We start from the raw sequence: 19,875 nt of genomic DNA on the forward strand, positions 1-19,875 counted from the left end.
AAATGGATCAACTGGATAAACTATACAATGAAGATGAGTTTGCTTATAAAGGCAAGGCCATATGGATATGTGAGCACATGATCATGACATGTGGCGCAATGAGAAACAATAGTAGGTGAGGGTAGGTAGGAGAAATAATAAAATATTCCACAAGAGGTGGATCACCCACCGAAGGTGGAATGTAACAAGACCACAAAAGGTGGAATTTCTCCTACAAACAATTTCCCTAGATGTACACTTCCCTAAGTGTCATATGCAAACTACCATGAGATGCATTATCCTAAGTCAACTTAATTAAAGTGTAATTATGAGACACCTTGAACATACACCTTCTGAAAAACTGATTTGAGGTAGACATGTGACCATGTCTTTTGAGCTCAGTTGTTGAAGATAGCGGTAGTTGAGGTGACCAAATTGCTCATGCTATAGCTTACTTTCTGAATTTGAATAAGTGAGCAAGGCCATAGAAGGAGATCGAGGCACAAAGTGGGAGAATGAATAAAGTCGTGAATTGTGATTGACTTGTCCCACTACTACCAAGGCATCATTCTCAAGTTCTTTTACCACAACTGAATCAGGCGTAAACTCAAATTTCTTTCCATTTCCATAGTGGGTGATTTTGTAGATAGAGAGAAGGTTGGTGGTCAAGTTAGGAACATAGAGAATATTCTCAAATGTTCCATCATCCATGGCAAGTGAACCCTTACCTTCAACTTCCACTTGTGTATCATCACCAATGAAAATGTGAGGTACCTTAGATGGCTCCAATGATGAAAATTGCTCTTTTGTAGAACCCATATGATGAGAGGCACCTGACACAAGTATCCACTGTTGTGAAGAACTTGTTTTAGCCACAGATGCTTGCCCTTTTCTGTTTGACTGCGAGGAAGTGGGAGGAGATGTTTCCTCCTTGTAGGCAGATGACAAATTGATGTTGTTCTTCTTAATGATGTTTGTCAACTCATCAATCTGCTTTGAGTGGCAATGATGCTCATCATGACCAAATTTCTTGCAATATGAACAAGTAGGTCTCTTGTTAGGTGTATTACCCTACTTGGAAGAGGATGAAGAATTGCGTTGTTGTGGAGAGGATGATTGTGCTCTATCTTGTTGTGGCTTTGACTTAGACTGCTTCTGGTTCTTGCCTTTCGCTTGATTAGTCACCAAAGCCTTAGACTTTGAAGACTTGAGAATCCCCATCTTGATCAACTTTGATTGCTCAAGTATAATCTTTGTGAATGCATCAAATGATGTTGGAGTGAATGAGGCACCTGAAGTCAACCGATCTGTGTGAAAGCTAGAAACAAAGGCTCCATACTTTGATGGAAGCTTGTCCAACAAATTGTAAACCAATTGAGCATCCATCTTGTTAATGCCACAATTCTTAAGCTTTGCTCTTAACTCAGTTGCTTTGGTGACACAGTCTTGGATTGTATCAAAATCCTTGGGATCCAATGTTGCGAGTTCACTATCAAGCTTGTAGCCCTTAATCTCATCAACTTTGACCATACAATTTTTCAAACACATCCCAAGCCTCTTTAACTGTAGTACATTTATCAATGTGAAAAACGAGGTTATTTGATACATACTTTCTCAAAGTTCCAAGAGCCATAGAATTTTTAGTGAGCCATTCCAATTGAGCATTAGGATCAGCTTTAGGATTTACTGGTGCTGTTATTGTTCCACTTATGTAATGAATGAGTCCTTTTTCCATGTTTTGATATTCCATGATGTATAATTATGTGGAGTTAAAAGTGGAAATTTAGGTGAACCCATAGCAACAAAATGAAAGAACACAAGATAGAGAGAGGTACAATCACACAAGATACACCCCCCCCCAAAAAAAAAAATTAAATAAAAAAATAAAAAATGATGATTTGACACTGTATTCTTAGTGCATGCACAATGGGCCACTTGCAAACAAGGGCAAAGTGGGCTTCTGATTTCAAGATTACAATTGCTTGAAATAGGCTATACAAGACTCAAACCAATAATGCAAGAGATCCAAGCAAATTACAAGTACCAAATAAGCTAAAAAAGACCAAATTCTGAAAGTACAATTTCTACTCAAAATGGTGAAAAATTGTGTTGGAATCGTTTGCTATTGCACCAAAAGCTCGAACTGTCAACGCCCAATACAAACACCACATTTAACCCGATCCACGGGAGGCAATTAAGCCATGTCACGAGTCTCCAAGGAGGTGTTGACCACCATGTCAACAAACTGATAGCACCACATGAAAGTTGACGAAAAATTATGCACTTTCAAAGAAAACATGTGAAAAGGAGGTCGTATGACCCTGAACGAAGCTCGAGAAGTTGTAGAATCGAGGATTAGATAGGTATAGTTGTGAAAAACTGAAAATTCTGAAAAAGCTAACCACACCATTGCTAAAAAAAATTGCATTGAAAAAAGCTTCAAAATACTAAGATATGAGCTTTCAAAGTTGGACTGCAAAATCAAAAAGCTCAATGGTGAGGGGTCAATTTTTTTTAGAAAGTGCTGACGTTAGCAAAACACTAGGTTAAATTTGACAATCGTATGGCCGTCATGACAAAATATATCACTGCTTGCGTGGCTGTATGAAATGCTCACGTCAGTTATACAGATGATGATGTCAACAATTGACTGGGCTGACACGTGTCGTAGGCATGCTGACAATTCAATGTACGACTACGAATCATTGATTGGACCCTACATAAATCTGACGTGTTAGGGTGATTGTCTGCTAACGTGGTCGTATAGATGAATGACGTGTCAGGTATGACTGGTGACATGGCTGATGAAGTGGCAAATCCATATGATGATTGGGTGGTCGCGTGGCAGTACAAAAATCCGTTGTGGCCTATTGACCGTGCAGGCTGACTCGACAGTACAAACCAATGAGAGAGTTCCACGTGTCTCTTGAGGTGGCGCCTACTGTGTAGGATCTGCCTGCATGGGCTAATGATGAAATGCCAAGCAGTGGTTTACATGTGTAATGCGTAGCAGTGTATAGCCGCGAGCCGGTGGCCTCCTGCCACATGGCAGACGCGGACTACCGGTCGAATGGAAGGTTTCCATGTGGCAGTTTGTGCTAGTCTGTTGTTGTTGGCGGAAAGGAGTGTTGGCGATCGGAGGTGGACCATGGGCCAAAGGAGGTGGCAATGGAGGTTGGTGGGGTTGGTGAGGAAGGGGCGTTGGCGGAACAGACCAAAGGCCCACGCGAAGAGGAGAAGCTAAGGACAGGCGGTGCTAGATGGGTGTAGGTGGAGCTGGCAGGCCAGACGGGTAGAATTGATAGAGTATGGGTAGCAACCCTGCAGAATACGGAGCCTCCAAATTGGCTCTTACAGTACGAGGGGGCATAAAACTTTTAGAATAACAAAAAAAATTACGAATTTAAAAATAATGGAAGTTTTAAATAAAAATTCACAGAAATAAATTTTTAATTTTTTTTTTTGAAAATCCGTAGCTTATTGCCTAGTAGGCGGAATTTTTTTCTTGATTCCCCCAAACTAACTTTTGCCCAATGTACTCAAATTTATAGTCAAAATTTATGGAAACGGCCTCCCAGACACGATGGTAATGTCGGATTTGGTGTAGGACGCTCCCAAATTACATAGTTGCTCAAATTTGAAAATTAAACGCACCAAGATCTTTCCAAAAAGACTACCCAACGGAGCCCCAATGGCCTTGATACCATGTAATAATTTGCCAATAATAACCAAGATTTAGAACCCAATGGGTAACACAACACAAAAGAGACAAAGATTGATAAGAACAAACTATTTTCTCATCAAGATGCAAAAATGGATCAATTGGATAAACTATACAATGAAGATGAGCCTGCTTATAAAGGCAAGGCCATGGATATGTGAGCACATGATCATGACATGTGGTTCAATGAGAAACACGGGTAGGTAAGAGAAATAATAAAATATTCCACAAGAGGTGGATCACCCATTGAAGGTGGAATGTAACAAGATAAGACCACAAAAGGTGGAATTTCTCCTACAAGCAACTTCCCTAGATGCACACTTCCCTAAATGTGTCATATGCAAACTACTATGAGATGCATTATCCTAAGTCAACTTAAGTAAAGTGTAATTATGAGACATAATTTACACCAACAATATCAAGTTATTAAATTGTATATAAAATAATTTTATTATAATTGCATTTTTTTAATTCTTGTTTTTAGGTTGTAAAAATGTATATATTTATTATATTTATATGTGTTTTGTATGGATGTACCCAAACGTACCCAACCTCCAAAAATATTACTATACCCGAACTGGCAACTTAGTTTTATTTGCTTATAATATCTCTATACTATGGAAATGCCCTTAAATACAAAACAAATAGTTTTTGACTGTTTTTCTTCAAATTTTCTCTTTTTTTTGTAATTTTGATTTTTTCAAAAAATCTTATACTTTTGGTTTGCCAATTAATTCCCCAAACGATTATGCTGCTATGATGCATAGTATTGTGTAATGTCCCACCCCAAAGCTGGAACACTGTAAACTGCAAACTATAGTGTTTTTTTGTTTGTTTTCTGAATTCTAAAAGAACTTGCAACGCATATACTTAAGATAGCTTCAAAACTCAATTTATCAAATACCCAGAAAGTCTTATCAACTAGAAATGTCATTAATAAGTGAAATCATGAAATAGCCTCATACAGCATTAAATTCCAAATTTTATTACAGAGCTGTAACCCAGTTTAGCAAAATGCTTTACATATCTGATTAGGCATACCCAGAAAAAGCTCTTTGCACTTTGATGAAAATAGCTCTAAAACAGTTGATTGCAGGTCTGAAACACAAGGTGGCAGCCACATAGGTCAATCAGAAAACTTATTGCAGCAACAATAAATCAGTTTTTTCCATTCCTAAAAGGCTTCCAACAACAAGGTAAGATTTAGACGCCTGAAGACGCACAAGTTGGGCTTCAAACCCTAGGCAACCAGCTCCCGAGATGTTAAATCAGTAGTAGAGTATATGTTAGATCCTTAACAGTTTAAATTTTTGATGAACTTTATAAACTCGGGAACTGAAACTCAAACTCAAAACTGAGATAAGTGCAAACAAACAATAATATAAACACACAATAAGATATGTGGAAAACCTAGAATGGGAAAAACCACGGTCAGAAATGCTGCTAGGATCTACTGTTCTTATCCAGCCTCTCAAATAAATTTGATTATAATGTTTAAGAGCACCAATCCTAAGGAGTCACCAAATCCCTAATTGAAGAGCACCTACTCTTCCTGATCTGAGCACCCACTACATATTCAAAAATCACTAATTTTAAGAATATACAAATCTGCAAGCAACCCTTTATCAACTGAGTACTGTCGGCAATCTTCAGATACTTTGCTTCACTACAGGTTTCATAGCACTTCCATTGGGCCTGCATAAAATATCTCTTTTCAGCAATCCCAATTCACCACTCCATCAGGCTTGCACTTTGCATCAGTCTTAATACAACTCAACAATAATTTTCATACACTCAGCTCCCTCAATTGTAGAGATATATGTCTGCATGAAGACAACTCTCAACAGACTCTCTACAAATGATACATCACTGTTATATCAATCTACTTCTCTTTTAAAAACAATGCATTGCCTCACACTATTCTTCATATATAAACTTCTATCTTCTATCGGGTGGATGGTTAGAAGAGAGCCAAGTGTCAGAACAGTTACAATTGAAGATCCAACCAAATAATTTGGTTATGACAAGCACTGATAACAGTATTTCCAAATGCATTAAGCATCGATGTGAAAGATCTACAAATACACTGGTTATATACTTCCAATTGAAGATAAATCGTTAAACTCTTCAGTTACATGCCTTTACATGATAAAATTTATTCAATATGCAGAACGTGGAATTTTCAGAGGAATATGTCGGTTTTCAGGAACTAGATATGAACACACCATGTGTACCCACCAGAGTCTATGTGTCTCTATGTTTGATATATACAAATCCTCCAATCAGAACAGATCAAAGTTATGATAGGCATCATCGTTTCTTTTAATCACTATACAATGTCTGTTATGGTTCCAATTTCAGACATACGCATTATTTTGAATTGCACAATATGAGTTATAACTCTTTCTCGTGAATTTGGAGACGACAAATCAAGAAGGTTTTTTCAGGATTATTAGAATAATTAATTCTTTTAGTCAGTTACCTTTTTAGTGGTTCTATTAATGGTCATTAGCTTTTTAGTTCGTCATCTTAGTTGTTGACTTATTTAGCTTTTTAATTCGTCATCTTAGTTGTCGACTTATTTAGCTTTTTAGTTCGTTTAGTCAACTATTGCTTCTTTTATAAGAACACATAGTTTGCTTTTTAGTTTTAAATTTTTTAGCTTTATTTAGTGTTTTAGGCTTTTTAAAGCTTTAGTTTAACGGTTTGTTCTTTTTAGAACACCGTTTTTAATTCCTTTATATACGTTGTATATTCGTAATCCAATTATTCAAGTTCATTCAATTATTTTTCAGGGAGATGCTTGTATATTGCCGCTAACAGTCTAATGATAGATATATGCCTGACTGCTAACAATCTAATGATATATGCTCGAAAGTCTGATATAACAGAGAACAAGTCTGATGATGCAATTTGCATAGGTATGTATTACTGAACTTGACATCAATGACAAAAACATTCTAACAACAAATACTACAGATGCATTCAAGTTTTCAAAAATGTGTGTAGTCATTGCCGTGGACCTAAAATAAAATATATGGTGGGTTAAGTTGTGAAATGATGAATCTAGGACAAAATGACTCTTAAAGCAAGGGGAAATGTGCAGAGGACGAGATCTAGGAGAGTCTAATAAAGCTGATGTCTCTTTAGTTAGCTAAGTATCATAAATACCTGTTTTGGCTATTGACTGACCCTGTGCCAATCTTGCCAATAATTATCAGAAGTAAAAATGTCTTTAAGAAGAAAAGTGTTTTGCAAGAGGGAACTGGTGAGAGGTGAAAATACCTGCTGTGAGGGGTTGACAGCTTGTTGGTGAGAACAAGATCAACCCACTAGCAATTCAATTGAGGAAGAAACCTAAGTTACGGGTTCGGGTTCGGATTCGGGTTCGGGTTCGGGTTCGGATTCGCGGGTTCGGCAATTTTTTTTTCTTTCTTGGGTACGGGTACGGGTTCATCCGTACATATATACATATATTAATTATAAATTTATATATATACATATATATTATATATATCCATACAAAAATAAAATATACAATTTGACTTTCCATACATAAATCATAAATCCATAATTGCCAATGCCAATGCCAATAAATATCCATATATTGCAAATGTTATCAGTAAACTAATAACTAAAGTCTAATATCATATTCATAATTTGCAAAAAAGATAATATTCAAGTTTCAAGTTTCAACTGATTCAAGTTTCAAGATGTGAATATGTCATGACACAATAAAATTCAAATTACAAGCCATCTATGGGATTTAAATTCCATATTCATCTTCATCTGAACCATCCAACCCAAGCCCAAGGTCATCAAGTGGTTCAAATCCAGCATCAATTGAACCCCTATCGAATGGAATGTCACACCCACTAGCCAAGTTTCTCTCAAGTTCCATAGCTCCCTCATCTATAGAGACTTGGGCAAGTTGTGCAACTGTAGCATCTAAATCAGCACACTCAAGGGCTAGATCCCAATTCCTTGTTGCACCCACATTATATTCAAGGTCCTTATGTGACAACAAACGAAGGTTGGAGTGTACGTAGACCAAATCCTCAACTCTCTTTGCACCCAAACGATTACGTTTGACTGAGTGAATGAAGGAGTATGTACTCCAATTCCGCTCAGCTGAAGAAGAACTTGCAACTTGTTAAAAGTTAAAACTTTATTAGAAATTTATAAATTATAAAATAAAAATATGATAGCATCAAATGGAATTGGAAAACTATAAAAAATAAAAAAGATAAATACTTGGGAGAGAAGTTTAATTGAAAGAGGCTACAAGTAAACGAAGCCTTGACCATGTACATACCACCACTCATCAACATCCATCCCATATCTAGCATTGAGAGCTACAACGTCATGATTTTTTGTGGATACAAATTGGCCAAACTCCTTCATGACAACATTTCTTGTCTCCTCATCTTGATATATCTTTTTAAAGGCAGCTCTATAGCCAAAAGCAACCTCTGCATCTCTGTATGGTGGTACCCTCCTTGGTGTTGCAAGCATCTCTGGACTATAAAATTTTGGTGTCAAAGCAAATGCTAAGAGATGTAAGGGATTGGTCATCTTGTTCCAACGGTCAACAATAATATTCTGCACAACCTTGAAAAATGTTTCTGTTGGGTCATTTACTTTTTTTTTTATTACTTCTCTTATTTTCTCCACCATGCAATCCATGCCATCATAAATCTCACCCAAACATGGGCGATCAGTATCAGCATACCTAATCATGCTCATGATGGGCTCAGTGAAATTCAAAACATATTCCACAGTATCCCACCATTTCTCATCGAGGATCAATGCTCTTACTTTTAGAGCTCTTTCTGTCTGGGCCTGCTTCCATACACTCCACAATCTGTTGATGACCATAGAACTCAAGGCCTCTCGCACCTTCACAAGTCATCTTAAGACAAGCGTGTGAGATACAAATCGTGTTTCAGCTACCTAACATGACATAAAAAAATACACAACATATATCAATTATAAAAAATTAAAAAATAAAATTAAAAATTTAAATTAGTAATTACCTTCAACAACTCCAACTTGGAGAAGGTCCTAAAAATGGCTTGTGACGTATGATGATTAGTCACAAACATTTGAATCTCCTTGCCATCCTCGTACAGTTTTTTCACCCAATCAATTTGTGTGCCAATCTTTTGCATGATTAAATTGAGTGAGTGGACTGCACATGGTGTCCAAAAGATGTGACCGTATGTAGCCTCCACTATAGTCCCCGCTGCCCTACAATTTTTAGCATTGTCTGTTATGACTTGGACAACATTTTGAGGCCCCACCATGCCAATGCATTCTATGAGGATATTGGCAATGAAAGTTGCATCTTTCACTTGCCCCTCACAATCCACCGCTTTCAAAAACATTGCCCCTTTAGGGCACATTGCTAAAACATTGATCAATGGCCTATTTTTACAATCTTTCCATCCATCAGAAACGATGGTCAAACCTGTTTCTGGCCATGTATCTTTGATGACTTTCAACTGTGAGCCAATAAGGTGGTTCTCACCTTTTCATACCCTGGACAAACATAATCAGAAGGTGTGTTGCAAAGGGTATGTACCATGTTCCGAAAGTAAGGTGATCTAACAAGGTTGAAAGGAAGCGCATTGCCATAAATGCAACGCCCATTGTTCTGATCTGCAATTTCTCTCATTTCATTTTTGAAGGCAGTATCCAATGGGCCTCTTTTCCGTGAAGCCACAACATTTTGATTCTCTAGTGGAGCAACTGGTGGTTTTGGCATGAAAGGATGTGATCCGGCTAGTCTTGTGGAGCCAATACTACTAGAAGGCCTCGTAGTCTTCGAGCTTGACTGGACAAGAGGATGACTAGTCTTTGCTTTGCCACTTCTCCTATCAGCTTCCTCTTGTTCTCTAATATATTCCAAAACTGGAGCTTTTGGCAGCCCCTTGCCATCTGATCCCTTACAAAATTTTATTACACGCCCGGGGATGAAACAAAGGTGGCCTTTCACTCGATAGTATGAGCTGGTATACTCAGTGCCACAATGGTTACACTTCCAAACAAAACCCCCACCACCAGACACTTGCTTGATCATTGTTGGATAATGCCAAAGTGGTGAATCTTGATCAATTTTAAAGGTGTTATTTTCAGTTCGGGCATGGGCAATTGAACTATACCTTGCACTTGCACTTCCAATTTCAGCCATTATGTATGATTATATGAATAATGCACCTAAAATAAAAAGAGAAAACACAACATTATTGAAAAAAATTGATAAAATTTCGGCATTATAACCCCATACTATGCATACAAAGTATAAAAAATATACAAAACTTATTTAAAATTTTTTAGAAAAACTTAAAAAAAAAATTAAAAAAATTGAAAAAAACTTAAAAAAATTCTTGAAAACTTGTAAAAAATTTAGATTCACTCACCTTTGATGGCTAAATCTTCCTTCTCCAGTGATTCCTATGCCCTTTATGCGTGTCTCACATCTTCATAGTCTCTACCTTCGAAGAAAAATGCAAAAACTAAGAAACCCGGCTTTAGAGAAAAAATCTTCAAAAATGCAAATAGAATGAGTTGAATGAATGTTTTGATGCATGAAATGCATCATAAAGGGGCGAATTAGGGTTTAATTATTAATTAACTATTTTTTAAAGTACTTTTTTATTGGTTTTTATTGTTTTTTGACCCGTGGGCCTCGTTTTTGGGAACCCACGGGCTTGGGTTCACCCGGGTCCTCCTGGGTTCGACCTGGGTTCCACCCGGGTCCTTCCCAGGTGGCCAGGTCACAGGGAACCCGGTCCTTCGCAGGACCCACAGGGAACCCGGCCACCTGGGAAGGACTCGGGTGGAACCCAGGTCGAACTCGGGCCAAACCAGGACCGGGCACGAACCAGGACCCGGACCCAAGCCAAAACCCAAAGAACCGGTAACTTAGGAAGAAAACAAATACGATGGAGCCCAAGAAGCAGGTTAGTACATTAAGAATAAGACATCAATGGGGGTGAGTGAATAATTGAATGACCATTATTATTGGAGTTATCGATACATTACTACCACATATATTTGTTTGTAAGTTCAGCAATTGGTCTACCATCTACCAAATTGACTTTACTAACAAGTAACTGTAATATAATTTGGCTCAAAAAATGGTCAATGAACACCAATATGACCTTTTTTTCAGTATGATTCACACTTAACACAAACCTTAATGTTGTAGTGTTAACAGCGTAAGAAATTGATCTTTCTGATTTGTGTTTGAACTGCAGTCTTTTCCTTCTTTCGTCATCTTTCTCGGTTATTTGTAATGTGTGGATTCTTTAGATTTTCTTTTTGGTTGCTCTGAAAACGTGACATTGGATGATGTGATATACTTGGTTGTTCCTTACACCATATATTTCCTTCGAATTAATTTCTCTAGCTCTCCTTGTGCAAAATTCCATTTCTCTTTACACTGAAAAAACTTACATGCCAGAAATTCTATTTTTTTTGTAGTCATGTGTCACTGCAGTGTACTATTTCCTATTTCTAATATTTGATCAAATAAATAAATTTTCCTCTGATTATTAGACAAGGATTATGTTGTTGGTTTTATCCACAATCGCTAATTGGTCATCAAAGATGCTGATGTATTGGGGTTAGTCTGATGCTTTAGGGTTATAAACTTATAATATTAGCTATCAACACATCTTCTATATATTAGTACACTAATCTATTTCAATTTCCAAGCCCGAAACCAATGGAACCAAAAATAATTTATCAAGAATATCAGCTATTCTGCAATTTACATGCAAGCATACTGTTGTACAAGTAGTATGCACAGGAATGATACTAAAATCTGAAATTTTGTTTTGTTATCCTTGTCTTCAAAAAAGACATGTAAAGGTAGTCCTTCCAGGTAACAAAGATGCATAATTTCTGAAGATGTTAATGTATATATCTAAATGAAAGAAACTCAGTAGGACAGTGTACAGTATATATTTGAGGTAGACTTCAAGACGACTGGTTAAACTGCATAGGCTAATGTTTAAACTGCATAGGCTAATGTTCTCAATCATAGGAAATTATATAACAACCCCTATATCAGCTAATACATCACTATGTATAATTGATAAAAGGTGGCTACCGCTATAGTATTCTATTATTAATGATATTTGTGGTGCCTGCCACAATAAGAATAGACAGACTGACATGATATGAAAGTTCCATTTACCATGCATGAACATGCACCGAGTGCATGAACATGCTGAGTATTTGTGCTCACAGAATTTGCTTCTGGTTGATAAACAGAGTGCTTTGAATTTTGGTACATTCTTGAAGGCACTTAACAAATATTTTCTAATTCATTGTATGCCATGATATAGGTGTTAAAGGCTCTCTTGGAGATTAGTAGGGAGAATTCCTGGGCAGAAGAGCTTCACTGCGGACTTATCCGTTTGTTATCAAATTTGCTCTACAATATTTGTGATGGAGAAGAGAAGCCTAGTCCAGGTGCTATTGGTTTGGACATTCAACAGATAGAACTTATTGGGGGAATTGAATTTATTTGTGAAGAGGTTTGTATGTGAATCAGCCTTCCGTTGCATTAAATTTAATATTTTTATTCATTTTATATTCTCCCTTGTTTCCTCTATTTTCCTGTATTATTCAACTTGTTCAAGTTTTAGATTGCTAGAAAGGAGAATGCTTTAGAATTAGAGCAAAATTATTTGAAAGAAAAAGATGTTTAAGTTGTGCCCCAAAATAACTGGAAGAGTAGCATTGTATCTTGTTAGATTGTTCCGATGTTTTTATTGTTTTGATCTTAGTTTTGTGTTATTAACTTATTTGCCATTTTGAGAATTCCAAATACAGATTCATAAACTACTTGGCTAAGCCAAGCATTGATATTCAACTCAATTTCTGGACAAACTTAGTAGTTTTGTGAAGGCATGATCTAGTAGAACTAACCCTCAAAGGAAAAAGCAATAATTTTTTTCCATTTGTTATTGATGAACTAGCACCATTGGAATTGGTTTCCATAGGTTTTCTTCTCTTACTATACTTAAAGAGACAAGTCTAATGGTGGCCGTGTGCTTGTCCACTTTTAACATAGTTATGTAGAGAGGTAAGGTGTAATGTCTCCTATTGGGATATACCTGAGTTTTGCCCAAAATATAACAATTCCAACAATACAACTTATTTGCAAAGAGTATTCTATAAATAAATTTCATAATGGCAAGTAAACTTAGAGAATATTATAATTAACTAACATCAAGCATTATGATCAGAAATAATCCCTTTTGAAAACAAATTATCCTAAATGCATTGGATCCCTTTCATAGCATATTCCCAACAGCTAATCATATTAGGAATTGGATGGGAAAGCACAGTAGGACACCTGGAGACTGCCCCCCACAACTATGTCCAAGAGTGTGGAACAACCATCCAACTCAATTCGATCCCTTGGCCCACAAGCAAAACAACTTGGGGTGGGCTACTTCATTGAGGGAGCTGGTACTGCTGCATCTCCCTACCCCGTTTCCTCACTAATCCTAGATATGATTGCTTGTAGGAAAATCAAATGAATAATTTCTAATCCTAAGATTCTTGATGGATTGGCAAGTTAATTAATTTTGTTCCTTACCAGATTCACAAATTAATAAATATTAGATTCAAACACGTGACATTCACTTAAGAAATATAATAGTCTGCTATATCTTACTACCTTATAATTAAAACTCTTACTGCCTTATAATTCAAATTCTTACTGCCTTATAATTCAAATTCTTACTGCCTTATTATTCAAGTCAGATCCGTTTTTCATTGATTATGCCTATATATTTCAGCAAAATATCAATATTGCATTCATATACTCATATCACATTTGCACACATAAACTTACTAATTTCAGGCTGATAGTATTAGATAAGATTCTGCTCTTATTTGCCTTATTTTCTGATTATAGATCAAATGCTTATTTTATTTCATTCTATTGATCTTCATGGATGATTGTCTAATTGATTTTGTCCTTCCTTTAATATTTTGAAGTGAGGAGAAGTCATACCTTTTCATTAAGTCCATAGCCCTTGTTAGGGATGCAACCCCTCATAAATAAACGCTACCCTGCTGTGCTATTTAATTTAAATTATCTTTGCTTATTTAATGGAATTGCTGCCTAGCATACATCCCATTAATAATCTTAATTAAGCTAAGCTGGCCTCCCTTTTGATTAAACCTCAGTTGGCTCATTCAAGCAAAGGGTTGCTATGCAAATATTTCTTACGTAACCACTGACATCTTATTTTGGTTGGTCCTATTCTTTAAATGCATAGGAATTTTTAATTTATAAGTACTGCTTGTGCTCTGCTCTTAGTTTGGCGGGGGGCATGCCCCCCCTTCCCAAGATTGCTTTTCCTCAAGCAATAGCAATTTTAATTTCGTTAACCAAATCTTTGCAATGTGAGGGTCCTAAAACCAACCCTTGGAGATTTGTATTTCTTAGATCCTCCTTGAAATATAATTAACTTATGTTACACAGCTCTGATATTATCTTAAGTTGCAAATTTGAACTAAAAAACGCAGAAACATAATCTAGAGTTGGAAATTGGCACGGTTTGTAATTTTCTCACATCCTCTTTTCTCATCACTTGTAAATGTAGAGGGCCGACCTGGTTTTGCCAATATTATGGATATCTCTTTACATTAAAGCAAGGGCTTATATATTAAGATAAGGATTAGAAGCATGCCACACATCTATGACCTTAAATGTGATGTTTTATGATGCCTCAGTGGACAATCTTCCTATATGCTTGACTTTTCAGGGTAGACATAATCCAAGAAGTGGCCAACACTTCCCTGTTTTCTACTTGAGGCAAAGTTGCCTGTAATCCAAGATGAAGAACTTACCAAATTATTCTACATCTGGAATCTAGTCAAGGATAAGAAGATTGAACCTTTGGAGGAGGGGGCTACCCTTTGAGGTTGGAATTTAGGTCATTGTAGCAACAAGTGCAGTGCCTTACGCTCAGACCACAACCCTCTGGATTAGTCTGTAAAAGTTTTTGTTTTACAGAGGTGTTATTGAGTTTCAGAATTTCTCACTTCCTGATAATGTTCGCAAAGCAGTTTGAAATTTTAAGTACTTATAAATTGGCTATGAGGCTGCAATTATTTTCAATCTATGTTCTGTTATGTACTCTTTTGGCTATATCATTGACAAGCACAAGGAATGAGAAAGTGTAGAATTGATATGAGCAATGAGAACACTAGACTACAGTTTTCAGTAGTGTGTACATTGAATTCCAGTTTGAAATAATTGCAGAGTTATGGATACGATACTATAGTTGCCAAACCAGAGATAAAATGGAACTCCGTGACGAGCACTGCTTGTAGAGGCCAACTTTCCAAATGCTACCAGCTGCCAAAAGAAGATGAAACACCAGAAAGCAGGTGTCCAATAGGAACATTATCATCCTTGTCATTGGAGGCATTCTTTTCTTCTTCATACAAGTCTTGGACAGCTCTTCCATGGCTACCAGATGCTGAATCAGCATTTCTTCCATTCAAACCACAAACTTCAGAAGCTTCCCATCTGCTTTTCTGCTCGACCTCATTTTTCCTGTTTCTAGACTAAGTTATAATCCACAATATATTTTCTTTACATTTATTCATAGAGATTTTTAACTTTAATAAATGAAAAAGTCAAAGCTTATGGCAAACCATTGATTTGAAATTCAATACTTTGTTTTAAAGTTTACCTTGAATTGAAAGCATGTATATTGGAAAAAAAAATCCCTCTTGTAGAACATTGGTAACTTTGCTATGGCTAATCAGTCCTTTATTGCATGAGGTATGCAATATATTTGAATAGGTCCTTTGTCTTGTCTCCGCTGCCTTGGAATCTTTTGTTGTAAAAGAATGATAGATTTAAATAGTATCTAATGGTACGGAAGTAATAATTCATTTGTCCAATCCACCTTGCATTTATTCTATATTACACAGGGACGCGTCCCCACCCCTCAAACCCCCGTCCCTGTCCCTTGAGGAGTTTCAGGGACGGGGGATGTTAGGGATGTCCCCTAGCCATCCCTCCTGTGATGCCCCTGCAGATGAATACAACAGATCATAGTTTCTTCCAGCACATAAAGTCAAAGCATCTTTCAATATTAAACCTAGGCGCTAGAAACTACTGACAGGCCACCAAATTCAAGGAAATAACAAGTGTTTTACTCTCAGAAAGCTGACTGATTGGAAGGAATTATAATATATAAGGACCGAACTTATAATTAAGCCTGGGAAATGGGATTAAGGACATTTCAAAGGAGCTGACTAGGATTGGAAAGAAATAATAATAATAATTATTGTTGGAAAGAGGGCCAACTAAAGCTAAGTGGCCGACTGAGGTTTATTGTTATCCTTTACACGATTAATAATACCATGGCCAGTGATCTATAAAAGTATTTAAATAAAATTAAATTAAGAAGGATTGGCAGTGATTACTTAAGGAATAAAGGATCAAGGCCAGCAATTAACTATGAATGGTTGCAACTATTTCAAAGGGGCAGAAATTATGAAAGGTTTTGACCTCCTAAATAATAAGATATAAAGAGGTCAAATTCTTGGGAATTAGGGGATGGGAAAAATGAAGAGAAATAGAAAAACAATCAAATATAAAAGACAGATCTAATTGCAGAGATATCGAAAGTGGTCAGCAGACTTTGTTAATCAAAGTGCTGGGTGTGATGGTACATAATCTTGTCATGATTCACTAATCATATAATAATGCTCAGTATATATATATATATATCTGCGTGCATGCGTTTAAAGCTTTCATCTGCAAGTAGCATAAGGGTCCATTCGAGTAGAGTAACCCCGAGTGAGGCTAGGAGGCCGAATGGTGAGTGTCATTCCATGCTCCTGGGCTTGATGGATATGATCTCCCATGGTGCTTCATAATGTGATGGGTTGTTGGGAAAAGCCTTAAGGGAATCCACATGCACATTATGTAATTTACAATCAAGATTAAGATAATGTTCCCAACCCTAGTAGGAAAGATCAATTTAATAACTAACATGACTGAGAGGTCTCGACTAGAATTTAATTGGTAAATGATATCTCTATTTCATTTCTTACTTGGAATAGTGATTTAAGGGCAAAAACTAGGGCATTTGAAAAAGGGACATTACACCACCCCAATATAAGAAAATCAAGAAATGTCTTGGAAAGTGTCCCAAAATTGGAGACGATAGGAAACATGCAGGGGATGCCTAGCCATCCCCAAGGCAATTGGGGACATCCCCTAACTGCCCCGAGGACGGTTGGGTGTCCCCTGCAAAGCAATTTTTCACTAAGTTGCCGATTCAGGTATGGGTACGGATATAGATTCGTGGGTACGACATTTTTTTTCCTTGGGTTTTGGTATGTCCATACATATATAATGTAAAATATATATTATAATATTATTATATAATTGTATAATAATATATATAATAATTATATAAATATATATTATATTATATAATATATTATAATAGATTATTTACGGATATAATAATATTATATATATGAATTATTAAAAAATTAAAATTAATTAATAAATAAAAAACATATTTTACTTAACATTATGAAATTTGCCCATATACTAAACATGATTACATTTGAGCATTAATGTATTCTATGAATTGTTAAGAAATATATATACTAAACATTGAACTTTACCCTTTGATTCATTGTTGCTTGCCATTTCCCCAACTCGAAACATTTCTGGCGATTTCATTGTAGGAAACTCACAAAGATCAGAAGCCATTTCCGACGATTTCCCGAACCCGTAGCAGATGATAATGAGCGCTGAGTCAGCAAATTGTTTGACGTGGAGGCACCCAAAGGGAACTTGGGTGCTTGGGACGAACCCAGGTGCGAACCCGAACCGCATTGGGACCTTTACTGCACACAGCTCTGATTCTGGGTGTCAAGACAAGAACCAGGTAACAGAGATTTTTTATTGTTTAAAAAAAAATAGTTCATAACAATTAAGAGAAGACCGTTAAATATATCATGGCAGCATTATAACAGCAGTATAACATGACAGCACTTATAACAGCAGCAATAAGTATATCATGACAGCATTTGAATTTTGAACAGCAATAAAATTAATATCGACAGCACTGACATAATTGACAATAGTATAACAGCATAAATATATCATGATTCAAATTCGTAGTTGATGATAGAAGTTATGTAACACTAACAGCAATGATTTGGATTTCTGATTTCATTGTTCAAAAAAGTTACAAACTTCAAAATTCTTGATATGGTATTAAGGTGTATTTGCTATAGTTTAGTATAGTGTGGTATTGTATGAGAAGTACAAATAAACATTTTTTTTTGGGAATGTGGTTGGCATGAAGGCTTCTGTAGACATCATTCATTGACTAATAGAAAATGAGTCTCTTATACTCTTATCTATCTATTGATCTACGTACCTACCTATCTATCTATCTATCCATATATGCTGCCCCCCCTTCATCCCCCCCAAAAACCCTTGGACTGCCATCCCCGAAACGCCATGGAACATAGTTTATTATTAATTTATCTCTCATATTTGGCATGTACTTTCCCATATCATTCTATAGTTTCAATATTATGTCCTCCTTGGCCCTATCTATGGCCTTGTAAAGATAATCGATGAGGTATATGCTTCCACTAACCATTTTCATTGACCAATGACTGAAATTCATACAATCTCATCATCATGTATAGCCAATCCAAAAGGCTCACAAAAAACAAGGTCTGAATTGATTATACCATCCATGCACTGAAGTTAAAAACTATAATTCAGGAGATGGTGATACTGGGACATGCGAAAAATTAAAAAATTATGTAAATTATATATAAATTCAGGAAAAAAAAATGTGGTTGTGGCATAGGTTTAGTAGATTAGGGTTGAGCAGTAGTGATGGGGGCCACTTTGGTTTGCTGTTGTTTTATTTTTAAATATTCTTTTTTTTTAATAGGGTACTACCATTCAAGTCACTAGACTGCATGGGAGATAAAGTCTAAAGTGTCTTGGTATTGGGAGACATCTCTGTACTCAACTCTGGTATTTGAGTCATGCGTCAAGTCCCCACAGATGTGTCTCTCTATTTCAATGGCGTTTCCTTCATAAGAAAACCAATCATAAGTAGCCTGTAGGACAGTCAATAGTATTCATTTATGTGGATGGTTATCATGATACTATCTATTATTTGTTAGTTATATTCACTATCTAATAATTGGCTTGCCCTAGTGAATGGTCATCTATTGCAGTTGTTTGTTTGTTTTAAGCATACTTGTGTGATCTTATTTCTTACAATGTCCTTATACCCACATATTTCTCTGATAACTGTTTATACTTTTGAGTCCACTTGCCCTACTTTGGTAGTAGGGAGACATTAATATAATTTCTTTCTTTCTAAAATGAATGTGAAACTTAAAGATTCAACTGCTTCCTTATGAATTTTCATTTTTCTTTCCTATTAATATCAGGTCAGACATCAGAGGCTTTTTTCCATACTAATTTTTTAGTTTTCATGTTAACTTTATTTTTCATATAGGTCAACAACTATAAAATGTCTTGTTTTCCATGCAGTATGCAAGAGCAAATGCTGTGGAAGCAAAAAACAACCTATTTGGTGTCCTTTTTGGCTATGTTTTGCATCAGCCCAAGAGCAAGTGGTTAACTACTGGAAAGTCTATGCCTGTTGATGATGAGATTCAAGCTATTGCAACAGTCCTTGCGCTTGCAGATGCACCAGAGGCCTTTGCTGTGGCACTTAAACTGGGATTGCACGGTGTTGGGGAGGAGTTGAAAAAGTCAATTGTTAAATCTATGTCACGTGATGTCACTAGTGGCCATCTTAATACCGAGGTGTGTTTTTTTCTTGTAATCATTCAAAGGCAAAAGTATTTAAGAGAAATTCTTTATTGAAGTTGAATTAGTAGGATAATGTTTATCATGGGAAAAAAAATGTATAGCCTTAAAAATTCAAACCATTACTAAGTTCCAAGCCAATCAGTTTCCATGAAGTTCAGATGGTTGGATTTGAAAGAAAACTCATTGAATTACCATGTACAAAACTCGAGATAAACATTAGTAATCCTGTTTTGTAATTCATAAACAAACAGCTTTACCTTTTGTCTGCTTTAATTGGTTTATTGTTGTC

General features: G+C 36.2%; 1 protein-coding gene across 2 annotated transcripts in view; it reads left to right on the forward strand.

Moving 5' to 3' along the window:
- The window catches only part of LOC131026903 (uncharacterized), a 96,021-nt gene that overhangs the window by 71,484 nt on the left and 4,662 nt on the right, over window positions 1-19,875 (forward strand). For both annotated transcript variants that reach the window (XM_057956915.2, XM_057956916.2), the window contains 2 exons: window positions 12,058-12,249; window positions 19,302-19,580. In XM_057956915.2, the coding sequence (XP_057812898.2) occupies window positions 12,058-12,249; window positions 19,302-19,580 (471 nt within the window). The remainder of the gene's footprint in view (window positions 1-12,057; window positions 12,250-19,301; window positions 19,581-19,875) is intronic.

The sequence above is a fragment of the Cryptomeria japonica genome, chromosome 1 (genome assembly GCF_030272615.1).
Source record: "Cryptomeria japonica chromosome 1, Sugi_1.0, whole genome shotgun sequence".
Taxonomy (NCBI): domain Eukaryota; kingdom Viridiplantae; phylum Streptophyta; class Pinopsida; order Cupressales; family Cupressaceae; genus Cryptomeria; species Cryptomeria japonica.